Genomic DNA, 25,483 nt, shown 5'->3' on the forward strand with positions numbered 1-25,483 from the left:
GGCATTTTGCCAGGATTCCTGGAAAGTATAAACCTTCCTAGAAATCAAAAGTTGCATTTTAAAGTGAATTTTAAATGCATAGTACAGTCTAAAGGCCTTCTGCAAATACATCCTTGTACATATGGGAATAAGAACAGCATGGATCTTGTTAAGAAATAAGCAGATATTGGAAGAAGGAGTACTAGAACAGCTTATTCATTTTGCTTTTCTGGTTCAGAGCTCTCATTGGTTCTTTAATAATGACACTTAATATTTTTTGAGTGCTTACTCTGTGCCAAGTACTTCAGTAAGCACCTCAGTAAATTATATTTTTAGCCCTATATCAGGGAAACCAAGGCCCAGAGAGGTATATAAATTTGCCCCAGGTCACACAACTACTAAGTGATAATACTGGAATTCAAACCTAGGCAGTTTGGCTCCAGAGCACAGCTGCTTAACCAAAATGCTTTATTACAAGCTTATCCAACCCACAGCCTGCCAGCCACATGCAGCCCAGCATGACTTTGAATGCGGCCCAACACAAATTTGTAAACTTTCTTAAAACATTGTGAGATTTTTTGATTTTTTTTTTAAGCTCATCAGTTATTATTAGAGTATTTTATGTGTGGTCCAAGATAATTCTTCTACCAATGTGGCCCAGGGAAGCCAAAAGACTGGACATTCCTGCTCTATTACCTCTTTTTAGTGAGAAGACACTCATTATGTACTAAATATTTATAGGCTTGGAGTTCCCATTTCAGAGTATGGATTTTTGTAGTCTTTATAAAGTCCTTTTGTTGTTTTTATAAAGTCTCAGGCTAAGGACGGGCGCGGTGGCTCACGCCTGTAATTCCAGCACTTTGCGAGGCGGAGGCGGGTGGATCATGAGGTCAGGAGATCGAGACCATCCTGGCTAACACGGTGATACCCCATCTATACTAAAACTATAAAAAATTAGCTGGGCGTGGTGGCGGGCGCCTGTAGTCCCAGCTACTCGGGAGCCTAAGGCAGGAGAAAGGCATGAACCCGGGAAGCAGAACTTGCAGTGAGCCAAGATCACGCCACTGCACTTCAGCCTGGGCGAAACAGCGAGACTCCGTCTCAAAAAAATAAAAATAAAAATAAAGTCTCAGGCTAAGGAATCTCCTTACGTATTGTTATATACAAAACTGGAATCTGGATCCTACCTAATGCCATCGAGTTCTGGTGACCAGAGTGGGCAACAGGTAAGCTGTACCTGTACAGGACATTACTTTAATTAGGCTACCACTATAAGCATACTATATGGTATGTAAGCATACTATATGGTAATAGTTTCAATATAGGATGTTTAAACTCTCTTGTTATAACAGCAGACATAAAGAAGTCTATAAATGAGGCCTGCTGTGTTGGTTCACACCTGTAATCCCAGCACTTTGGGATTGCTTGAAGCCGGGAGTTTGAGAGCAGCCTGGGCAAAAAAGCAAGACACCCCACACTCCCCGCTGTCTATAAATAAAAATAAAAATAAAAATAAGTTAGCCAGGTGTGTTGGTGTGTGCCTGTAGTCCCAGCCCCTTGGGAGGCTGAAACATGAGGCTCACTTGAGCCCAGCAGGTGAAGGCTGCAATGAGCTATGATCTTGTCAGTGCACTCCAGCTTGGGTGACAGTGAGATCCTGTCTTGAGAGAAATAAAGAAGTCCACAGATGGGGGCCAACTGATCCCAGCTGTGGACTGTGGAAAGGAAACGGATATAGGCTCTAAGGACCAGCACCTCTAATCTGAGTGTTTGTTTTTGTCTGAAATTGACTAGGTAAGCTTGCTCCAATTCTGGTATTTACTCTCAAATTGAATTAGTTTTTTTCATTTATGCATAGCCAAGTACACTGCTTGACACATGGCAGGCACTCATTTATTTGTGAAAAGAAGGGAGGATGAGAGGGAGCGAGGGAGAGAAGGAAAAAGGTTACAAAGATAGATTTAAGTTCTTCGAATTTTTTTGCATAAGTCACAAATTGTTGAAGAATCTTTGAAGTAACTGCGTAGGTGTTAACAAGACAAGGCAATACATTAGAAATCTTATTTTTTATGTAGATGAGTACTATGTATAATTATGACATAAGGCATCTGGGAAATGCCTTTGATCCAGTCCATCTTCCTGTGGGCAGCTTCATTGAAGCAAGTTAATTTTGCAGGCTTGCCATTCTAACTGAGTCACTAATTCATGTATGCATATATTCATTTATTCAGCAAACATTTACTGAGAGCCTCCTATGGGCCTGGCACTGAACTATGTGCTGAGGTTACAAAAATGAGTAAGACGGTTTCTACCCATAAAAAGCTCAGACTGGTGACAAGAACTGATATATTGTGGTCATGGCTGCACAACTTTTTGAGTATACTAAAAACCATTTAATTGTACAATTTAAATTGTTAGGTTGTATGGTATGTAAATTATATCTCAAAACTGTTTAAAACAAACAAACAGCCTGAGGCGAAATCTTTAAAAAGTTATCTAGGTGATTTAGGGTACTGTACACACCAAGCGGAGAAGATAGAATGAACCAAGTTATGGAGGTGAGAAACGTGTGTGTGTTGTGGGGGAGGTAAGCTGGGAAGTGATAAAATCCGTAATCAGATTTGTTTTAGATAAACCACACTGACAGCCGTGGCGTAATGGAAAGTACACTCATTGTTTTTTTTTTTTTTTTTTTTTTTTCCATCAGAATGACTTGTGCGTGGGTCTTGGAGCTGCCATTTTAAAACTAGAAATGTTTTATAAATGTCAAGTATTATTATTCAATTGATCCTAATGGCAAGTCTACTTGCTTGCCAGCAGGGGGTAAATGTAAAGATTAATGTAAGATTTTAAAGCTAAGGTTGATCTTGCGCTGAGAGAAAGTTTGACAATTAACAAAGAAAGTTTGTCAAAGAGTTGGACACCTCCCCTGGGTAGCGGCGAAACGCCTAGAGAAATTTTTAAAGAAGTCTTTCCAAGGCCGGAAAAGTGGCGGAGGAAGCTAGTGGGCTTCAGGGTTTCTGTTTTTCAAGATTTTACGTTGGGTATTAAGTACTCTCACAGCCTGTTAAAACTGTCGCTCTGAGTACACTTGCACGACCAAAAAAGAAAAAGAGGAAGAAGAAAGGATTAAAATAATCACGGCATCGCCAACAGGATCGTATTTTCCCGAAAGTGGTTAACCAGCCATACCGGAACCACGAAACACAGGGTCCTGTGCAGCACGGAGGACTAACAGTAACACCGCCACGCCGGCAGCAAAGTTCATTTTGGTCCCCGCCCCGTTCCTCTTGCTTCTTTTAACTCCTTCCCCCTTTGCCCATTCTAGAACGGAACCCTTTTTTAATTCTTCCCAATAGAAACGTAGGAACAATTTCGTGAACGCAATCCGGAGTGCCCAACATGGCGGCGGCCGTAAGGTGCATGGGTAGAGGTAAGGTAGGGGGTTGTCTTGCAGGGGAAATGGCTCAGGCACCGAGTCTCTGGTTGCAGCAGAGTGCAAGGCGGATTCTGCTTTGGGTGTTGAAAATGCCTCGTGCTGTTTCTGGTCTCTAGGTTCTTCAAAGGGTGGGTCATTACTACTTAAAAGTGACCTTATGAAGGGTTTCACTCCATTCTGGAGACGTCCACCTTGAGGGAGGGAGTGGGAGCGGGATGTACATGGAGCGCTCTCCAGCCACCTATGGGGAAGACAAGGACTGGGTTCTGTCTCTGATACTGGGGTGGGGGCTGCGGATAGTGGAGTGTGATAAGTGAGGTGAGTTCTGGTAAGGGAAAGACGATGTATTTGAGTGGCTTGAGTCTGTAAACTAGAGCAATTTTCAAAGTGCTTTTCGGTGCTTTCCGAATTAATCGTTATAGGCGATTCCAGTTCTTAAACTTTCATAGGTGGTTTAATTTGGATCAACGTTTATAATTTGAAGGCTAATTCTGTAGTACCTCTTGGTAGCGCCTATTTTCATCTTAATAATTTCAACTTTTTAGCTACGATAACAGCCCTTTTTTGGTGCAACTATATATATACTATATTGTATATATATACATTTAGTATATAGTATATATATACTATATAGCATATATATACTAAATGTATATTATTTCTGAAAGGAAGGTGAAGGCATTATCTTCCTGTATGACAGAAATCGTTATGTTAGACAAATCCAAAGCTTTGCTGCCAGCGTGGCGGTGTTTTTTTAATATATATATATATATATTTTTTTTAATTTTAATTTTTTTTTTTTTTTTTTTTTTTTTTTTTTGAGACAGGTGTCTCGCTCTGTTTCCCAGGCTGGGAGTGCTGTGGCGCGATCTCAGCTCACTGCAACCGCCGTCTCCCAGGTTCAAGCGATTCTTCTGCCTCGGCCTCCCGAGTAGCTGAGACTACAGGCGTGTGCCACCACGCCCGGCTAATTTTTGTATTTTTAGTAGAGACAGGGTTTCACCATGTTGACCAGGCTAGTCTTGAACTCCTAATCTCAGGTAATCCGCCCTCCTCGGCCTCTCAAAGTACTGGGATTACAGGCGTGAGCCACCGCGCCCGGCCTGTGCAATGCTTTTTGTTTTCATTTTGTGTTTTTGAAATCCAGTGATATCATATATATGATATATGTATTCATATATATATGAAGTCCGGTGATTAATATATATATTAATTTAGGTAGGTCTTTAGTGAGAAGCAGTAGCCAGCATTACCCCCATTTTACAGAGGAAGAAACTGATCTTATTAGATATATGGCCAAGTTCATATAACTGGTAGATGGCAGAGGAAGTACTGAAGCTTGCAATGCTAGGTCACTGATATATATATATACATTTAACACTGCATCACGGGGTTTTTTTTTTTTTTTTTTTTTTGAGTTTCTTTGCAGGAAAACTGTGTCAAGAGAGTTATTGCTCAAAAATTAAGGGTGACAAGAGATAACAGACCCTGATGTCTACTATGTGAGCAAACCAAAATGTATATTATTTCTGAAAGGAGGTTAAAGGCATTATCTTCATGTATGACAGAAATCGTTATGTTAGACAAATCTAAAGAAACCAAAAATACCTGAATATTATAATTTTCTTGTCACATTTTCTTTTCTTGGCTTCTAGGATATCTCTCTATTAAATTTCTTCCTATTTCTTGTGTCATTTTTTTCTCACATTACTTGGCTGGTTCCTCTTCCTCTCCCCAGTCTCTTTACTTGGAGTGTTCTGGAAGCCAGGGTTCCCTCCTTCATTCTCATCTCTTCTGTATCTAAATTCACTCCTTTGTTAGCTCATCCAAATTTTGTGGCTTTGATTATTGTCTATCTTTTTTATTTTTTTAATTGTTTACTTATCAAGAGAAACTGTCTAGCCCACATATTCACATTTCATAGTTCAAGAACACAGGTCAGTGACAAACTTCTAGGTAATTCAACCCAAAGAAATTCTTTATATTGCAAAATCACTTTGTGCTCTGAAATATACCAGCTTTCCTTATCTCCTCAAAATCTTTTATGGAATCATCATTTCTGTAGAAATCTACGTATACCTTCTTTCTTGGCTCAGCCACAGCAAACATAGCTAAAACCCCCATGGATACAATCAATGCTTCAACAATATGAAATTGCAAATGCTTTGCCAGAAGGCCACGCATCTGAGGTTCGTTAAAGCACTGGAAGCCACGGTAGCTACTGTTCTTGTTAGGTATCAGCCTCAACCAGCATTCTTCCTGGCTGTTGGAGAAATGGATGATCAATTATTGTCTATATCTTTTTTTTTTTTTTGAACCACCCTGCCTGGCTAATTAGCCACCACGCCCAGCTAATTTTTGTATTTTTAGTAGAGGTGAGGTTTCACCATGTTGACCGGGCTGGTCTTGAACTCCTGACCTCAAGTGATCCACTCACCTCTGCCTCCCAAAGTGGTGGGATTACAGGCATGAGCCACCGTGCCCAGCCGATTATTATCTATATCTTAATGGTTATCAGATTTATATCTACAGTTGGGATCACTCTTCTGAACTTTAGATCTTATACTCATCTGAGTATTCTGCATCTCCACTTTGATAGCATATCAGCACCTTGCAGTTGTTTAAAATCAAACTCATTGTCATAGCCTGCAGTCTTTTTCTTCTCATTTGAAGACAGTTCTATGCTTCATTTGTCCAGGCCAAAACCTCAGAATATCCTTGACTCTTTTTTTTTTTTTTTTTTTTTTGAGACAGGATCTCACTGTGTTGGCCAGGCTAGAGTGCAGTGGCCCGGTCACAGCTCACTGCAGCCTTGACCTCTGGGGCCCACTATGACCAGCCAATTTTTTTTTTTTTTTGGGTAGAGATGAGATCTCACTATGTTGCCCAGGCTGCTCTTGAGCTCTTGGGCTCAAGTGATCCTCCCAGTTCAGTGTCCTGAAGTGCTGGCATTACAGGCTCTGAGCCACTGCACCTGGCTGACTCCTCTCTGTATCTCACACTTTACATTAAATAGTTGCCAAATCCTGTTGGCTTTACGCTTAAAATAAATTCAGACTCTGACTTCTCACTGCCCCCGCTGTGGCTACGTTGTTCCAAACCTGCTACCATCTCTCACTTTGGATTTCTCTACAGTCTACTCTCAATAAGTAGTGAAATTTGTCCTTTGAGGACCTCAGTCATGTTACTCCTGTGCTCAGAACTCTGCAAAGCCTTTCCATTTTTCTAAATCCAAAGCCCTTAGAATGGCCTACAGTTGTGCTGTTCTTTTTGTTAGCCACTATTGATTGAGCAATTCAAATGTGGCTGATCTGAATTGAATTTGTCAAGTATACATTAGATTTTGAGGGCTTAGCATTAAAAAAAAAAAACCTGTAAAACACCTCAGTAATTTTTTTCTTTTCTTTTTTTTTTTTTTTCCCGAAACAGAGTCTTGCTCTGTTGTCCAGGCTGGAGTGCAGTGGCATGATCTCGGCTCACTGTAATCTGTGCTTCCCGGGTTCAAGTGATTATGTAGTCTCAGCCTCCTGAGGAGCTGGGATTACAGGCACATGCCACTGTGTCCTGCTAATTTTTGTATTTTTAGTAGAGACGAGGTTTTGCCCTGTTGACCAGGCTGGTGTTGAGCTCCCGACCTCAGGTGATCCGCCCGCCTCGGCGTCCCATAGTGCTGAGATTACAGGCATGAGCTGCCGTGCCCAGCCCAATTTTTTTACATTGATAATTTAATAATACTTTGGGGTATTAGTGGTAATAAAATATATTATTAACTTACTGTGTCTTTTTACCTTATATATTGTACTTATTAGAAAATTTAAAATTGTACATGTAGTTTACGTTATTCTTCTGTTGGGTAGCACTGGTGTACAAGTCTTCCATATTACCTTGTGCCTGCCTTCTCCTACCCCACCTCACCCAGCTGACCTCTCTGACCTCTTCTCCAACTATCCTCCCTCATACTTACTCTGCTGTAACCAACTGGCCTTCTGGTTTCTTAAACACATTAACAACACTCCTCCCTTAGGATCTTTGCCCTAGAACACTTTTCTTGGTGTTTGAGTGGCTAACTTTCCCATATCTTTCAAGTCTTTGCTGAAATATCACTCTTTTTTTTTTTTTTTTTTTTTTTTTTGAGATGGAGTTTCGCTCTTGTTGCCCAGGCTGGAGTGCAATGGCGCGATCTCGGCTCAGTGCAACCTCCGCCTCCCAGATTCAGACGATTCTTCTGCCTCAGCCTCCTGAATAGCTGGGATTACAGGTGCCTGTCACAACGGCCAGCTACTTTTTGTATTTTTAGTAGAGATGGGGTTTCAACATGTTGGCCAGGCTGGTCTCGAACTCCTGACCTCGTGATCCTCCCACCTAAGCCTCCCAAAGTGCTGGGATTACAGGCATGAGCCACCATGCTTCAAATGTCACCCTTTTAATGAGGCTTGTCTTAACCACTATACTTAAAATTGCAAACCACTTTCTCCGATACAATCCCTTTTATCCTGCAGTGCCTCCATCCCCCAATTATTTTTATTGGTATTCCCCCTCTAGACATAAGCCCTATGAGGATAGGGATTTTTATGTTTTATTCACTCATGTATCCTAAATGCTTCAAGCAGTGCTAGCATATGTTTCATTGGCATATTTGTTGAATGAATGAATGAATGAATAAATGGATCATCAGAAAAATGACCCCTTTCATGTACTGTAATGCATAATATTTGAGTCCAGTTTTTGCTCTCATTTGTTCAAATTTCCTTCAGTCAACGAATGTTTATTTAGAGTCTTCACTTTACAAACACTGTGCTAGGTACTAGGTATACAGTGCTGAACAGGCTATATACATTTCTTGCCCATGATGCTTACCATCTATTGAGGAGCAGGAATTGGATAACTCTTTCTTTTCTTTTCTTTTCTTTTTTTTTTTTTTTTCTTTTCTTTTCTTTTCTTTTCTTTTTTTGAGACGGGGTCTCATTATGTTGCCCAGGCTGGTCTTGAACTCCTGGGCTCAAATTATCCTCCCACCTCAGTCTCCTGAAGTGCTGGCATTATAGACGTGAGCGATCCACCTGCCTTGGCTTCCCAAAGTATTGGGATTACAGACGTGAGCCACAACACCAGCCTTGGATAGTTATTTCTTTGTTTTTTTTTTTCCTTTTTGAGATGGAGTCTCATGGTGTTGCCCAGGCTGGAGTGCAATGGCATGATCTTGGCCCACTGCAACCTCCACTTCCCAGGTTCAAGTGATTTTCCTGCTTCAACCTCCTGAGTAGCTGGGACTACAGGCACATGTCACCATGCCCAGCTGAGTTGTGTGTGTGTGTTTTGTTTTTTTCTGGAGATGGAGTCTTGCTCTGTTGCCTAGGCTGGAGTGCAGTGGCGCAATCCTGGCTCACTACAACCTCTGTCTCTGGGGTTCAAGCAGTTATCCTGCCTCAGCCTCCCTAGTAGCTGGGATTACAGGAGCATGCTACCACACCCGGCTAATTTTTTTTTGTATTTTTAGTAGAGACGAGGTTTCACCATGTTGGCAGGCTGGTCTTAAACTCCTGATCTTGTGATCCACCCTCATCAACCTCCCAAAGTGCTGGGATTACAGGCATGAGCCACCATGCCCGACCTGGATAATTATTTCTTTAGTTAAAATTGTCCTAAGTGCTTTGAAGGAAAAGTATAAGATGCTATACAAATGTATATAAGAGACCTAATCTATTCAGGGGAGACTCTTCTGAAGAAATAATGTTGAGTAGAGTCCCTGAAAGATGACTGTTTTACTGTGAACTAGTGGAGTGGAAAGCAGTAGGAGAAAATGTCATAGATGGAAGATTATGAAAATTTTTAGGTGGTAAAGAACAGGGTCAAGTAACTGAAAGAAGATGAGTGTATTTGAAGCGTGGTGAACATGAGGAAGAGGGATGCTAGAGGATGCTCACTAGATGGTTTAGTAGTAGCTCATGGAGTACCTTGGTAAATGAGATACCATCTCACACCAGTAGAATGGGAATCATTAAAAAATCCAGAAACAACAGATGCTGGAGAGAATGTGGAGAAATAGGAACACTTGTACACTGTTGGTGGGAATGTAAACTAGTTCAACCATTGTGGAAAACAGTGTGGCGATTCCTCAAGGATCTAGAACTAGAAATACCATTTGACCCAGCCATCCCATTACTGGGGATATACCCAAAGGATTATAAGTCATGCTGCTATAAAGACACGTGCGCCAGGCGCGGTGACTCATGCCTGTAATCCCAGCACTTTGGGAGGCCGAGACGGGTGGATCACGAGGTCAGGAAATTGAGACCGTCCTGGCTAACACAGTGAAATCTCGTCTCTACTAAAAATACAAAAAAAGAAAATTAGCCGGGTGCGGTGGCAGGCGCCTGTAGTCCCAGCTACACGGGAGGCTGAGGCAGGAGAATGGCGTGAACCCGGGAGTGAGTTCGCCATTTCAGTGAGCCGAGATTGCACCACTGCACTCCAGCCTGGGCGACAGAGCGAGACTCCGTCTCAAAAAAAATAAATAAATAAAAATAAAAAGACACATGCACACATATGTTTATTGTGGCACTATTCACAATAGCAAAGACTTGGAATCAACCCAAATGTCCATCAGTGACAGATTGGATTAAGAAAATGTGGCACATATACACCATGGAATACTATGCAGCCATAAAAAAAGATGAGTTTGTGTCCTTTGTAGGGACATGGATGCAGCTGGAAACCATCATTCTCAGCCAACTGTCGCAAAAACAGAAAACCAAATACTGCAAGTTCTCACTCATAGGTGGGAATTGAACAGTGAGATCACTTGGACACAGGAAAGGGAACATCACACACCGGGTCCTATTGTGGGGAGGGGGGAGGGGGAGGGAGCGGGATAGCATTAGGAGATATACCTAATGTAAATGACGAGTTAATGGGTGCAGCACACCAACATGGCACATGTATACATATGTAACAAACCTGCACGTTGTGCACATGTACCCTAGAACTTAAAGTATAATAAAAAAAAAAAAAAGAAAAAACAATTTCCTTTGTTCAAAGAGCCAAGTGAAGCCATCCAATTGTTTTAAGGACATGATGAAATTTTCATTTTAAAATGATCCCTCTTACTAATAGGTGGAAAAGAGATGGAGAGGGCCAAGTGTAGAAGACAGAACAGTTTAGAGGCTGTTGCAGTAATCCAAATGGTAGGTGTTGGTGGCCTGGACTGTGATGGTTGTAGCAGAAAGGCAAGAATAGATAGATACAATTCCCTAGGGAGAGTGAGGATTATAGAGTCAGGTGAGAAGGCAGTTTAGGACTGACCTCAAGGGAACTCTAACCTTTCACTATCAATTACAAGAGAATAAGGAGGGGGAGTTGTTTCTATCTCATCGCCACGGGGTGGGAGAGATTTTGAGAATGAGTGCTGGAGGATCAGGGAGGCTCAGTAGTTCAGGAAGTTCTGAGGGTCGTTTTCTCTGAAGTAGCAAGTGAGGTGTCTATATGCTAAGAATGAGGGGAAGAGAAATGTATTAATAAAGGAGATAAAATAATACACTTAGACAAATCGACTACAAAAGGATGGAAAACACAGATATCATGATCTAACTGTGCTGCTTAAATAGTGGTATTTAGTTTCTTTTGGTCTATAGCGTTTGATTTCTGTTGAAAATTGTAATTTCTGGTTGTTGTGACTGATAGTTGTAGTTTTGCTTGCTTGCTTTTTGTTGTTTGTTTGTTTGTTTGTTTTTTGAGACAGAGTTTTGCTCTTGTTGCCCAGGCTGGAGTGCAGTGGTGCAGCTCACTGCAACCTCCGCCACCCAGGTTCAGGCGATTCTCGTGCCTCAACCTCTCAAGTAGCTGGGATTACAGGCATGCACCAGTACCCTCGGCTAATTTTTTTTTGCATTTTTAGTAGAGACAGAGTTTCATCATCTTGGTCAGGCTGGTCTCAAACTCCTGACCTCAGGTGATCCACCCGCCTCAGCCTCCCAAAGTGCTGGGATTATAGGTATGAGCCACTGCACCCAACCTGTTTTGTATTTTTGAGACAGGGTACCTGTCACCCAGGCTGGAGTGGAGTAGTGAGATCAGAACTCACTGCAGCCTCAACTTTCCTGGCTCAGGTGATCCTGCCACCTCAAGCAATCCTCCCACCTCAGCTTCCTGAGTAGCTGGGACTACAACCGTGCACCACCACACCTGGCTAATTTTTAAACTTTTTATAGTGACGAGGTTCCACTCTATTGCCCAGGCTGGGCTCAAGCTCCTGGGCTCAAGGGTTCCTCCTGCCTCGGCCTCCCAAAGTGCTGGGATTCTAAACATGAGCCACCATGACTGTCCTTGATTTTTTAAAATAGCAGATTGCAATTGATATGTTCAAGGTATTTTTTTGTTTCCCCAAGAGAATTATTATTTTGGGATCTTCCAAGGTTGTTAGGTTCTTGTTTAGTACAACTAGAATTGTTTGAAAGTGTTTGCCAAGCTCTGAATGGATAATTGCTTGTTCCTTCATTTACCATATGCGATTTTTCAAGATAACTGGCTTCTTCAAAAATGTGGAGCATCTTTTAGACTGTTGTATAACAGTCTAGCCTGCTAAATTTGAGATTCTCGAGGACGGGAACTGGACCTGTTAGTCTGTTTCAGTTTTTCTTCCTAGCCATTGTAGCCCTTTGTGGCTTTGCTGCAAAGAATTCTCGGTGGCAGATAGGTCTCCTACACTGCTTCAGGTGTCACTCCTATATGTTCACAGAATTCACAGTTTTGGTGGTTATCTTGTACTTCAGCTTGGAAGATTAGAGATGAAATTGGCATATAGCTTTAATGCCATTTGAGCTGATATAAAAAGGAGTAGGCTGGGCGTAGTGGCTCATGCCTATAATCCCAGCACTTTGGGAGGCCAAGGCTGGAGGAACCCTTGAGCTCAGGAGTTTGAGACCAGCCTGGGCAATAGGGTGGGACCCAGTCTCTACAAAAAACTCAAAAATTAGCTGGGCTTGTGATACACACCTGTAGTCCTGGCTACCCAGCAGGCTGAGGCGGGAGGATTGCTTGAGCCGTAGAGGTCAAGGCTGCAGTGAGCTGTGATCATGTCACTGGACTGTAGCCTGGGTTGAAGGAGCAATACCCTGTCTGAAAAAGAAAAAGAGGAGTAGGTCTTGGAAAGATTTGGAGATGGTGCATCCCAGACAAATATAGCAATAAATGCAAAAATACTATATTGGCATGAGTGTGTGGAAACAAGTGATCTTTTCATTGCTGGTGGGAAATGTATATAGTACTGTTACTAAATGAGCAGTATTTATCAAAATTACAAATGTTTATATCCTTTGTCAGCAAATTCACCTCTAGATTCTATAAATATACTTGTGCAAAATGATGTTTGTATAAGGTTATTTACTTTGCACTGTTTGTAATAGTAAAACATTACAAATGACCTAATGGTTGGTCACTGATTAAGTAAATTATATAGCCACACAGTGGAGTACTTTGCAACCTTAAAAGATAAAATCTTTTTTTTTTTTTTGAGACAGATTTTCACTGTCCCTCAGGCTGGAATGCAGTGGGGCAACCACAGCTCAGCTCACTGTAGCCTCAACCTCCTGGGCCCAGGTGATCCTCCCACCTCCATCTCCCAAGTAGCTGGGCCTGCAGGTGTGTGCCACCACCATGCCTGGCTAATTTTTTGTATTTTTTTTTTTTTTTTTTTTTGAGACAGAGTTTCACCCAGGCTGGAGTGCAATAGTGTGATCTCAGCTCACTGCAATCTCTGCCTCCTGGGTTCAAGCAATTCTCCTGCCTCAGCCTCCTGAGTAGCCACCATGCCCAGCTAATATTGTATTTTTAGTAGAGACGGGGTTTCTCCATGTTGGTCAGGCTGGTCTCAAACTCTGACTTCAGGTGATCTGCCTGCCTTGGCCTCCCAAAGAGCTGGGATTACAGGTATGCGCCACCACGCCCGGCCCAATTTTTTGTATTTTTTTTTTTTGTAGAGACAGAGTTTTACCATGTTGCCCTAGCTGGTCTCAAATTCCTGGAGTCAAGAGATTTGCCCACCTTGACCTCCCAAAGCGCTGGGATTCCAGGCATGAGCCACCACACTCGGCAATAAAATCTTTATAAACTGATATGAAATGATCTCTCAAATATATGCATGTACACACACCTTTATGAAAGGCACACATAAAATCTCATCTACATCTCATGTATATATGTGTGTATGTTTGTGAAAATAGGCTGTAATACCTTTAGGTGAAAAAGCAAGATGGAGTAGTGATTAGAGTATGCTACCATTTTATAAGAGGAGGAAAATATGTTGGTACCTATATGTTAATATATGTATCTAATGTTTCTAAAAAGATACATAAGGTATTGCTAACATGGGAGAGAAGCTGGGGGCCAGGTATAGGAGGAAGACTTTACTTTTGTAATCTTTAAATAAAAACATATTTCTAGTATTTACACATGCAAAAAAAGTAGGTAAGATATAAAGAATAATAATAGCTTGAAATTCTAAATACTCGCTATTAAGCTTTAAAAAAAAAAGAACATTACCAATACCTTCAGAGACCTGTGTACCTTTTTCTTCTTTCTCGCAGCTCAAATGCCCCACTTTGTTCTTATTTTCAGAAGTACTTGGGCAACTGTGTTAATGTCTTATCTATTGTAAAAATGAATAAATAAAATAAATTAAGAAAGTTCGGGATACATATACATATTTGCTAATAATAGAGCTAACATACTCTGATGAATATGAAATTGATTAAGTTAAAAATAAATGAAAACCCCAGAGCCTTGAGAGGCTGAGGAGGGAGGCCCACTTGAACCCAGGAGTTCAAGGTTATAGTGAGCTATGTTCATGCCACTGTACTCCAGCCTGGGTGACAGAATGAAACCCTGTCTTTAAAAGAAAAAAAAAAGATAACACAGTTCAAATATTAGATGTATTTACCTGCTTTTAGTTTTAAGAACTGTGGTTTCTATTACACTCTTTTTTTTTTTTTTTTTTGAGATGGAGTATCGCTCTGTCGCCCAGGCTGAAGTGCAGTGGCGCGATATTGGCTCACTGCAACCTCCGCCTCCTGGGTTCAAACGATTCTCCTGCCTCAGCCTCCCAAGTAGCTGGGACTGCAGGTGCATGCCACCATACCGGCTAATCATTTGTATTTTTAGTAGAGATGGAGTTTCACCGTGTTAGCAAGGATGGTCTTGATCTCCTAACCGCGTGGTCCACCCGCCTCAGCCTCCTAAAGTGCTGGGATTACAGGCATGAACCACCGCGCCTGGCTATTATTATACTTTTAAAAGGATTAAGAACCACAAAATATTGAATGTTTTCATTTTGAAAATACTGATTTTTAAAATTAAAAAATTATGAATATAATGATTGTTTAATGTTAATATTTTACGTGTTTTTCCTTTCAAGCCTTGATACATCATCAAAGGCATAGCCTTTCCAAGATGGTTTATCAGACATCAGTTTGTTCTTGTTCTGTAAACATTCAAGTGCCCAACAGACATTTTGCTGCTGCTACAAAGTAAGTATTTTTTTTTTAGTTATTATTTCATTTGTTATTTAAATTTTTTTAAAAAGCATGTTTAGTTCCATAAAGATTTACAAGGACGTATAGTCATAAAAGTTTATTATTTCTGCTTCGTCGACCTTATAGTCCTGAAGGAAAGATAAGACATAATAATACTTAACATTTATTGAACACTGATGTTCAATAACTAACTTATTCCCAACAGCAACCTTATGAGGAAGCTATTGTTATTATGCACATTTTACAGAGAAGAAAATCGAGGCACTGGTAGGTTATATAACTAGCCCAAGGTCAGAGAGCTACTAAATTTTAGAGCTAGGATTTGAATCCATGGAGTTTATTCCAGAACCAAAGCTTTTTCCTGTATGCTTTCACTGCCTTTTTAGAACAGAACCCACTGTCTGTTGCAATTAATGAATTTTAATTAAGGTGTTCTCTCTGTGTCTGTTTCTTTCTGTTCTTTAAATTACATTTTTTCCTTTTAGGCACTTTTTATACATCATGTATTAGAGGATTATCCATACTATGATTACATTGTAGGATTTCAGATTTGCATAGTATATATATTGGGTATAAATTTATATTATTTTGACTTGGCACGGTGGCTCACATCTATAATCCCAGCACTTTGGTAGGCCAAGGCAGGCAGATCACTTGAGCTCAGGAGTTCGAGACCAGCCTAGCCAACATGGTGAAACCCCGTCTCTACTAAAAATACAAAATTAACGGGCGCTGTGGCTCACGCCTGTAATCCCGGCACTTTGGGAGGCCGAGGCGGGTGGATCACAAGGTTGGGAGTTCAAGACCAGCCTGGCCAAGATGGTGAAACCCTATCTCTGCTGAAACTACAAAAATTGGCCGGGTGAGTTGGCAGGCACCTGTAATCCCAGCTACTCGGGAGGCTGAGGTGGGAGAATCGCTTGAACCTAGGCAGCAGAGGTTGCAGTGAGCCGAGATCGCACCACTGTGCTCCAGCCTGGGCGACAGAGTGAGACTCCATCTCAAAACAAAAAACAAAAAACAAAATTAGCTGCACATAGTGGTGTGTGCCTGTAATCCCTGCTACTTGGGAGGCTGAGATAGGAGAATCGCTTGAACCTGGGAGGCAGAGGTTGTAGTGAGCTGAGATTGCACTACCGCACTGTAGTCTGGGCAACAGAGGAGACTCTGTCTCAGAAATAAAATAAGATAAGATACATGTAAAGGAATGAAATTTGTTCTCTCAACTTTGTATTTCCAAGAGCAGGAACTGGTTTCTTTACAAAAAGCTCTAGATAATAATAGTTAAAATTTATAGAATGCTTCCTTTGTGCTAGGCACTATACAGAGTACATAGCATATATTCATTTAAATTTCACAACACCCTGTGAAGCGTAGATACTATTGTAAGTGTTTCACGGATGAAGGAATGGAAGCCCAGAGGTTAAGTAATACGTTGAAAGTTACACAACTGGAATGTGTTTGAGGAAGGATTTCTGCCTAAATTTTCTGACTTTAGAGCTATCACATTCTTCATGATTAGTATATAATAATAGAATCATTGGCTCTGGAGGATAGGGTCTGCAAAGCAAATAGAGTTCCATGTACAAAGATCTTACTTTATGATGAAATTTGTTAGAATACAGTCCTTAGGTTATGGGATACCCAAAATGAAACTAAAGGGTGGAAAGTTTTTGCTGACTGTAAATTTTTGCTTAATATATTCTTATTTCTGTAAACTTAATTTAATATCAGGCAACTGTGCCTCAGTTGCCTCTTATTTAGCATACTTTGTTGATCATCTGCCGTAGGCCTGGCACTGTGCAAAATGATGATATGAAGATGAACAAGGCACACATTCCGTTTCTCTGTCTTTGAGATTTTCACAGTGAACTGACAGCAACATAAACAATTGCTTTTTGTTTTAAATGAATTAATTAAAATGAGTTAGTTAACTCTGAGTAGATAAAAGATAATTCATGGTAAAAGATAGAAGATATTCATGGTAAGCATAGTATGTATGAAAAGTTGGTCTTCTTCCCACCCCGTCCTTTAGCCATTTGTAATGGTCTGTGCATATATAAGTACATGAATATATTATTTGTTTTTTACATAAATGGTAGTGTACTATACACCCTGTTTTGCATATTGCCTTTTTTTTTTTTTTTTTTTTTTTTGAGACGGATTCTCACACTGTCACCTGGGCTGGAGTGCAGTGGTACGATCTTGGCTGACTGCAACCTCCCCTCCCGGGTTCAAGCGATTCTCCTGCCTCAGCCTCCTAAGTAGCTGGGATTACAGGCGCCTGCCACCACGCCAAGCTAAGTTTTTGTACTTTTAGTAGAGACGGGGTTTCACTATGTTGGCCAGGCTGGTCTCAAACTCCTGACCTCGTGATCCACCTGCCTTGGCCTCCCAAAGTGCTAGGATTACAGGTGTGAGCCACCGCACCTGGGCCTCCTGCATTTAAGTTAGCACTATATCATGGAAATAGTTTCATGTGGAGCTGTCTAGTCATTTTAACTGCATTTCATTGTGTGAAATGTAGTAGTGCATAATTTATGTAACTATTCCCCTATTGATGCACATTTTTCTTTCCAATCTTTTTCTATTACAAGTGATCATGCAAGTGAATAATCATGCATATAGATCCTGTCAAATATAATGAATATGTCTGTAGCATTAACTCTGAGAAATAGAATCGTTGGGTCAAAAGATGTGTGTATTTATAATTTTGATAGGTAATACCAAATTGCCTTCATAGAAATCTTGCCCGTATTTTTACCAGTAAGTATTATTGGACTGCCAATTTTCCCATGTATAGTATAGTCAAATTTTTTCATCTTTGACAATTTGATAGGTAATAAATAGCATCATTATATTTATGTTTCTTTTATTATTAATGAAGTTGTATACCTCTTCATATGTTTAAGAGCCACTTTTTTTTTTTTTTTTGAGACGAAGTTTTGCTCTTGTCACCCAGGCTGGAGTGCAGTGGTGCAATCTCGGCTCATCGCAACCTCTGCCTCCCAGGTTCAAGCGATTCTCCTGCCTCAGCCTCCCGAGTAGCTAGGATTACAGGCATGTGCCACAAGGCCCGGCTAATTTTTTTCTTTGTATTTTTAGTAGAGATGGAGTTTCACCATGTTGATCAGGCTGGTCTTGAACTCCTGACCTCAGGTGATCTGCCTGCCTCGGACTCCCAGAGTGCTGGGATTATAGGCATGAGCCACCGCACCTGGCCCATTTATATTTTCTTTACTGTGAATTTTCTGTTCATGTCCTATTCTAATTTTTTGTTGTTATTGATATGTAGAAGCTTCTCTATATATTGTTATATACAAATATGATACTCATATGTTATGAATTAACATGTCTGTGATATAACTTCTGATTAGTATGACTGTTTTAACTGTCATATTAGAGGACTGGATCAAGTACCGTGCAATCACAGATGAAATGTCAATTCTATATAGGAAAGAGTAGGGCAAGAAGTATTTGATCTAGGTCTTGAAAGATAGAATTTTGCAGGGGGGCAGGGTGCGGTGGCCCAGCACTTCGGGAAGCCGAGGCGGGTGGACCACTTGAGGTCAGGAGTTTAAGACCAGCTTGGTGAAACCCTATCTCTACTAAAAATATCAAAAAATTAGCTGGGCTTGGTGGCGCATGCCTGTAGTCCCCGCTATTCAGGAGACTGAGGCACAAGCATCGCTTCAACCTGGGAGGCGGAGGTTGCAGTGAGCCAAGATCGCGCCACTGCCCTCCAGCCTGGGCAACAAATTGAGACTCTGTCTTAAAAAAAAAAAAAGGAATTTTGCAGGGGAATTGGTTGAAAGGTGTTTTGGTAGTGCAGAGACAGGAAAGTGAGTGATACAGATAAAAACATAACTGATTTGGTTTGAAAATAAGATGAACAGGGAGGTAACAGACATGTAGCAAGAAAGGAGGCTTCCTTTGAGTGTGAATAGTGCCTGGATTCTTTTTGTTGTTAAGTTGCTGGAGTACTGCTTGTACCAGTTTACATCTCCACTTAATAATTAGTGAGGATCCAAGGCCTAACAACCTTGGATCCCATCAATCTTCATTTGTGTTTCTTCACTGTATTTCTTTCTTTTTTTTTTGAGATGGAGTCTGCTCTGTTGCCCAGGCTAGAGTGCAGTGGCATGATCTTGGCTCATTGCAGCCTTCACTTCCCAGGTCCAGGCGATTCTCCTGCCTCAGCCTCCCAAGTAGCTGGGATTACAGGTGTGCACCACCACACCTTGCTAATTTTTGTGGTTTTAGCAGAGATGGGGTTTCACCATGTTGACCAGGCTGGTCTCGAACTCCTGACCTCAAGTGATCTGCCCGCCTTGGCCTCCCAAAGTGCTGGGATTATAGGTGTGAGCCACCAAGCCCAGCCTCTTTACTGTATTTCTGGCTTATGCCTTTTGCCTCTTTTTCTGTTGGGCTTCATCTTTTTCTCTCTTCTCTGTAAACATAGTTGTTTATTAGGGATACTAATTATTTCAAGACTATTGTATCTTTAAATGTTTTCCTTTATACCTTAGAAATGTTTCATTTTGTCTACCCCCAAGTTCTATTCCAGTATGGTTTTAAATGTGCTCTTCAAAAACCTAGAAAGCATAGAACAAGAAACATGCCTACTCTTAAAAAACCATGAAAATTTATAAGCAGATGGTTTTTTGCATGTCTGACAATAAAAGTTACTTAGTAGTTTGATGAGAAATATAGTATTCATAATTTTAGTTGTAGCTTTATTGTTTCATGTACTGACTCTATAATATACTAAAAAATGTTTTTTTTTTCATGGCTAGATTTTGTTTTTTATCAGGATCTGAATGGAGTAGAGGGGCATGTGCTAGCTTCTCTTGCCTCTGTCCTTCTGGCTCTCCCATCTCCCCTGTGTGTGTGCAATCATATATCCTCTATTTGCCAGTAGCAGATCCTGATTTTTAAAAAGGCCACTAGGTTGAGTCTTGTTTTGTTTCTTTTTTGACAGTGGGTTTTTTTCTTTTTCTTTTCTTTCTTTTTTTTTTTTTTGAGGGGAGTTTTGCTCTTTTTGCCCAGGCTGGAATGCAATGGCGTGATCTTGGCTCACTGCAACGTCTGCCTCCCGGGTTCAAGCGATTCTCCTGCCTCAGCCTCCCGAGTAAGTGGGATTACAGGTGTGCACCACCACGCCCAGCTAATTTTTGTAGAGATGGGGTTTCACCCTGTTGGCCAGGCTGGTCTCAAACTCCTGACCTCAGGTGATCCGCCTGCCTTGGCCTCCCAAAGTGCTGGGATTACAGGCCTGAGCCACCACACCTGGCCTGACAATGGGTTTTTTTCTTGCTTATGTCAGAGGTCTGAATGCCAGATATGTTGTGTAGGGACTGAAGTAAATAATATTTACGCCTGCAAACAGGCATGCCCCTTCATCTGTCAGAGCATTGGGTCAATCTCGTCGGGAGCTGAGCTAGGTTTTGGTTTTGTTGTTGCCATGGTTACCAGCTTCAAATTTATATAGTTTCCTTCTTAGGGTGGGGGCTGGGTTGCTGGAGGGTTTTTCTCAGCGTTCCTGTTCCATGCTCAGTTTTCTGCATTCCCTGTGCAGCGGTGCCTCAGTGGCGGGGATGGGGTGGGGTGGGGTGGGTCACTCTTTTGCCCCCTTCCCTAGCAGTAGACTTCTATTCCTGGTGATGGGTAGTGGGAGGGAATTTTTTTTTTTTTTTTTTTTTTTTTAAAAGTAAATCTAGCCCTACTCTTAAGTAGGCCCAGTGCAGCTGGACCTTGGGGTTGGGGTTTTCTCAGCATTTCTGTTCCTTCTCTTCGTGGCACGACTAATCTGTTGCATGTCTTATGGGGAAGTTTCTTAACCTTTCTCTAGCTGGATTGGTACAGGATACTGGGCTCAGGACTATTTCCTGCCCTGCTCCCAGTGGGTAGAAGTGTTGTAGGTTTTTATCTTTCTCCCTTCCACCGTGAGACACAGTGCGTATTTACCTGTGCCTTATTCCTGTGTGCCTGCAACCCCGGGTGGGGGTGGGGGCGCGCTTCTAATCTTCTACTTTACTCCAGTCTTTCCTGGGAGCACCTGGTGGGAGGTATGTGGAAAATGGCCTGTGAATTGAGTGTGAACTCCCTGTATGCCTGGGTCTCCCAAGAGGTTTATACTGTCACACTAGTCCTACAATTTTAGCTGATTGTTTCTTACCTGCTTGCCTTTCGTGCTCTGGCACAAGAGAGACTGTGGTGGGAACTGGAATGTGGGACTGACTCTGCTTGGATTTCAGGTTATTTGCATTCAGTCTCACTCTGTCATGGGTTCAAGAAAAGTTGTGATTTTATCAAGCTCTTTCTCATTGTTAATGGTCTTTCCAGCTTTTACATTTTAAGTGGAAACAGAACTTCTGCATTTAGTTTAAAAGGTAATGAGTAAACCAGCATCAGAGATGTTAGTGAATTTATTTATGTGATTACACTAAGAAATAAGAATTCCAAGTATTTCCATTCCATTAATATGCCTTAGGCATTTTCTCTTTAGTTCTGTTTAGTTCATTTTAGTTTGACAGAGGTTGTACGAATTTCCCCCCACTAATGTCTCAATGTAAAGGATTCTTCAGCCTTGGAAAGACTTGGATGGGTCTCTTGGGGTCACAGATTTTCAAAGGCCTTAAAGTGAACTTTATTATATCTCTGATTTTTAAAAATCATATTTTAGGCCCAGCACTTTGGGAAGCCAAGGTGGGCAGATCACAAGGTCTGGGGTTCGAGACCATCCTGGCCAACATGGTGAAACCCTGTCTCTACTAAAAATAGAAAAACTGAGCTGGGTGTGGTGGCAGGCGCCTGTAGTCCCAGCTACTTGGGAGGCTGAGGCGGGAGAAATGCTTGAACCCGGGAAGTGGACGTTGCAGTGAGCCCAGATGGCACCACTGCACTCCAGCCTGGCAACAGAAGGAGACTCCATCTTAAAAAAAAAAAATCATATTTTATGGGCATAACCGTGGAATTTCATGTTTTTGGAGTTAGGAGACAGATGAGGCAGGGAAAAAGTTATTGCTTGTGTGCAGTCTCTTATTACTCTTTTAATCTGTGTGGTTTAGTTACCTAGGTAACTACAGCTAAGTTCTATTCTCTTTGATTCAGACTGCCAGGTGTTTGTCCTCTACCTTCCCAAAAACCTTTCTAGTAGGATTTATTGTATTCTCTGAGAAACACAGTATTTAAGTGTTCCTGATAGAGCTTTATATAATTGCATGAACAACAAACTTCTTCTGAATGTGATTCTTACGAATAAAGATAGCTACATTTTGGAAGGCCATGGAAAACAGGCGACAGGTCTGTTAGATTATTGTGGGAGGAATTTGTTAAATTGCAGTTCTTTTTTTAAGAATGCATTTTCCTGAGAGTCCTATTTTATCAATGTTACATTGTTACACTTTTTTTGTGTTTACAAATATTTTCACTCAACCACTTTAAATATTTTGTGAAACAAGGTCCAAAGTATAAATAAATTGCAATATACCCAACTCAGTCTCTTTATGCAGCAGACTTTCATTGAGTTTTGCAAATACTTATTAATTTAAAAAGTCATATTTCAGCCTTGGGGAGTATCAGATTAATTGTAAATTAAATGTATAGGTTCAACTATGATTGAAAATTTAGTGGCGAATTCTGCATTTATGTAAAGTAGCCTGGAGGCTACAGCTAGAACATTTTGTTTATTTTAAATAGGAGCATTTATTCCTAAAACAATCTCTCCAAAATCCTTCTGTTGGCTTCTCTGCTGCTTTGCTAAATATAAAGTAAAAATATGGTTTCTCCAGTTTGGAAGGTTTCAGGATTTTGTGGAGTACTTCCAAGGTAGCTATTGAGATGTGTTGTATCCATTTACTTGGGCACTTGCTTAGACTTGTCATCAGTCCAGAAGGACACCTGTGCCCCATTACAAATAAGCATTGTCATTTTCTAATATTCTGTTGAATTGCTCATTAGCTGGGAGGGTACTATTATTAGTGGTGTTAGTAAGGGTTTACTGAGTACTAAAAGTGAGAATGGAATTATACGTTGAATTGGTTTTTGAGGTCTTTTTTAAAAAAATTGTTTTATTGTCATCCATTTCTTTCACATCAATTTTATAGGACCTTATATTCATTTTCTTCCATAACAAATTACCATCTCTGCCACAACAAATTACCAGAAACTTTGAGGCTTAAAACTACACAAGTTTTTCATTTCACAGTTCAGTAGGTGAGCAGTCTGACATGGATCTCACTGGGCTAAAGTCAAGGTGTTGGCAGTTTTTTTTTTTCTGGAGCCTCTAGGGGATAATCCATTTCCTTGCAATCCCCAGCTTCAAGAGGCCACCCACATTCTTTAACTTATGGCCCTCATCATCCTTCATCTTCAAAGCAATGGTTGGTTGCTTGAATTTCTCTGGTGTCATTTTCCCATCTCTGTGTGATGCAGTTGGGAAAGGGAAAAGACTCTCACTTTTAAGAACTCATGTGATTAGATTGGGCCCACATAGATAATCTAGGATAACTCTCCATCTCAAGGTCTTTAACCTTATCTTGTCTGCAAGGTCGTGGTTTTTTTTTTTTTTTTTTTTTTTTGTTTGTTTGTTTTTGCCATGTAAGGTAATATATTTACAAGATTTGGGAATTAGGATATGGGTCTCTTTGAGGCATTATTATTCTGACTACCACAGAACCCGAACATCTTTCCAGAATACTATTACACTAATTTAAAACTTTTATAGTTAGAAGAGTATAGGCATGATTTGAATTAATGCTGAGAAATTTCTTCAAACTCTTATCTGCCATTACCTGTTGAATATATTTTCTTAGATATTTTGTAAGCACCTTGTTAGCTTTTGCTATGTAACAAACCAGTTATTTATCATTGCCCACATATCTATGGGTCAGCTGACATAGGCTGGGTTTGATGGATGTCTCTGATGACCTTGGCTGGATTTGCAGTGCATCTGTAAGTTTGCAGGTCAGCTGAGAATTATCTAATGTAGCCTGGGGCTCTGTGGAGGCAGCTCTGTTACACATGTTTCTCATCCTCCTACCTTTGAGCTAGCCTAGGCATGTTCTTCTAATGAAAATGGCAGAAATGCAAACATGAAAGTAGAAACATGTGAAACTTCTTTTGGCCTAAGCATACAGCGGGGAAACTGTCATCTTTGCTTTATTCTGTCAGCCAAAAATAGTCACATGGCCAAATAAAGGGGCTGGGAAATATACTCCTCCTCGTTAGTGGGAGGAACAGCAAAGTCATTTAGCAAGGGGCTTGAATGGAAAGGAGGTAAAGAATTGAGACCAACAATACAATTGACCCCATACTCAAACTTTGTATCCCCCAAACTGAACTAATCTCTGTGACTACCTCCTTCACCAGAAACGTGTTTTGCCTTCTTTATTTATGATCTTAGTTAATGATTCTATTCTATGCCTAGTCACCCAAGCCAGATACCTAAGAAGTATTTTGGAGTCTTCGTTTTCTCCTTTTCCCATCTTCAATATTTATTTATTTATTTATTTGAGACAGGGTCTCACTTTGTCACCTAGCTGGAATGCACTGGCATAATCATAGCTCACTGCAGTCTCAGACTCCTGAGCCCAAGTGATCCTTCCAAATCAGCCTCCTAAGTAGCTGGGACCACAGGTGTGTACCACCATGCCCAGCTAGTTTTTTTAGTTTGGTAGAGGCAGGGTCTTGCTATATTGCCCAGGCTGGTATTGAACTCCTGGCCTCAAACAGTCCTCCTGCCTTGGCCTCCCAAAGTGCTGGAATTACAGGCGTGAGCCCTCGTGCTTGGCCCAGTATTTAGCTTGACAATTATTCTCTAATCTGCCATCTTTTCCAGTCTTATTACTGTTGCTACTCTGGTTCAGGTTCTCATATCTCTGAAAAGAAAGGGAGGGAACAGACTCTCAATTGTTTTCAATCCTACTTCTTTCAGATCTATCTCTTACGTTGCAGCCGGAATACTCTGCCTAAAATACAGATGTCACTCCTATTTAGTGACTTCTTATTACCTCTAGAGGATGCCCCCTATGCTGTCTTTTCTAATCTCATCTTCTACTCTTGCCTGCCTTCTCTTTTACCGTTTTAGTTCAGAAGTCAGCAAACTTTGGCGAGTGAGCCAATCTTGTTTACCGACTATATTTGCACTACAGTGGCAGCGTTGAGTCATTGCAGCAGAGAACATATGGCTTACAAAGCTAAAACGTTTACTCTCTGTCCTTTACAGAAAAAGTTTGCCAACCCTGCTCTAGTCATGTAGAACTTATAATAGCTTCCTTCTTACACTATTTTATTTTATGCCTCAGTACTTTTTATTATGTTGTTTCTTTACCTAACTCTTATTTTTTAAATAACAGCTTTATTAAGGTATAATATAATTACATATCATACAGTTCACCGATTTAAAGCGTGCAGTTCATTGGTTTTTAGTACGCTTACAGTTGTGCAGCCATCACTGTAATCAGTTTTACAGCATTTTCATTGCTCTCCCAAAAAACCCCATGCCCGTGAGCATTCACTTCTTGTGCCCTAACCTCCT

At 40.9% G+C, this 25,483-nt stretch overlaps 1 protein-coding gene across 2 annotated transcripts in view; it reads left to right on the forward strand.

Annotated features, from left to right (window-relative positions):
* Positions 1–2,960: 2,960 nt before the first annotated feature.
* MRPL1 (mitochondrial ribosomal protein L1) overlaps positions 2,961–25,483 on the forward strand; it is a 92,341-nt gene continuing 69,818 nt past the window's right edge. Inside the window, exons 1-2 of one of the 2 annotated variants that reach the window (XM_007998986.3) lie at positions 2,961–3,412; positions 14,826–14,937. In XM_007998986.3, coding sequence (XP_007997177.1) covers positions 3,382–3,412; positions 14,826–14,937 — 143 coding nt within the window. In that variant the 5' untranslated portion in view covers positions 2,961–3,381. The remainder of the gene's footprint in view (positions 3,413–14,825; positions 14,938–25,483) is intronic. The other variant, XM_007998987.3, reaches the window with a different exon arrangement.

The sequence above is a fragment of the Chlorocebus sabaeus genome, chromosome 7 (assembly GCF_047675955.1).
Source record: "Chlorocebus sabaeus isolate Y175 chromosome 7, mChlSab1.0.hap1, whole genome shotgun sequence".
In the NCBI taxonomy this organism is placed as follows: domain Eukaryota; kingdom Metazoa; phylum Chordata; class Mammalia; order Primates; family Cercopithecidae; genus Chlorocebus; species Chlorocebus sabaeus.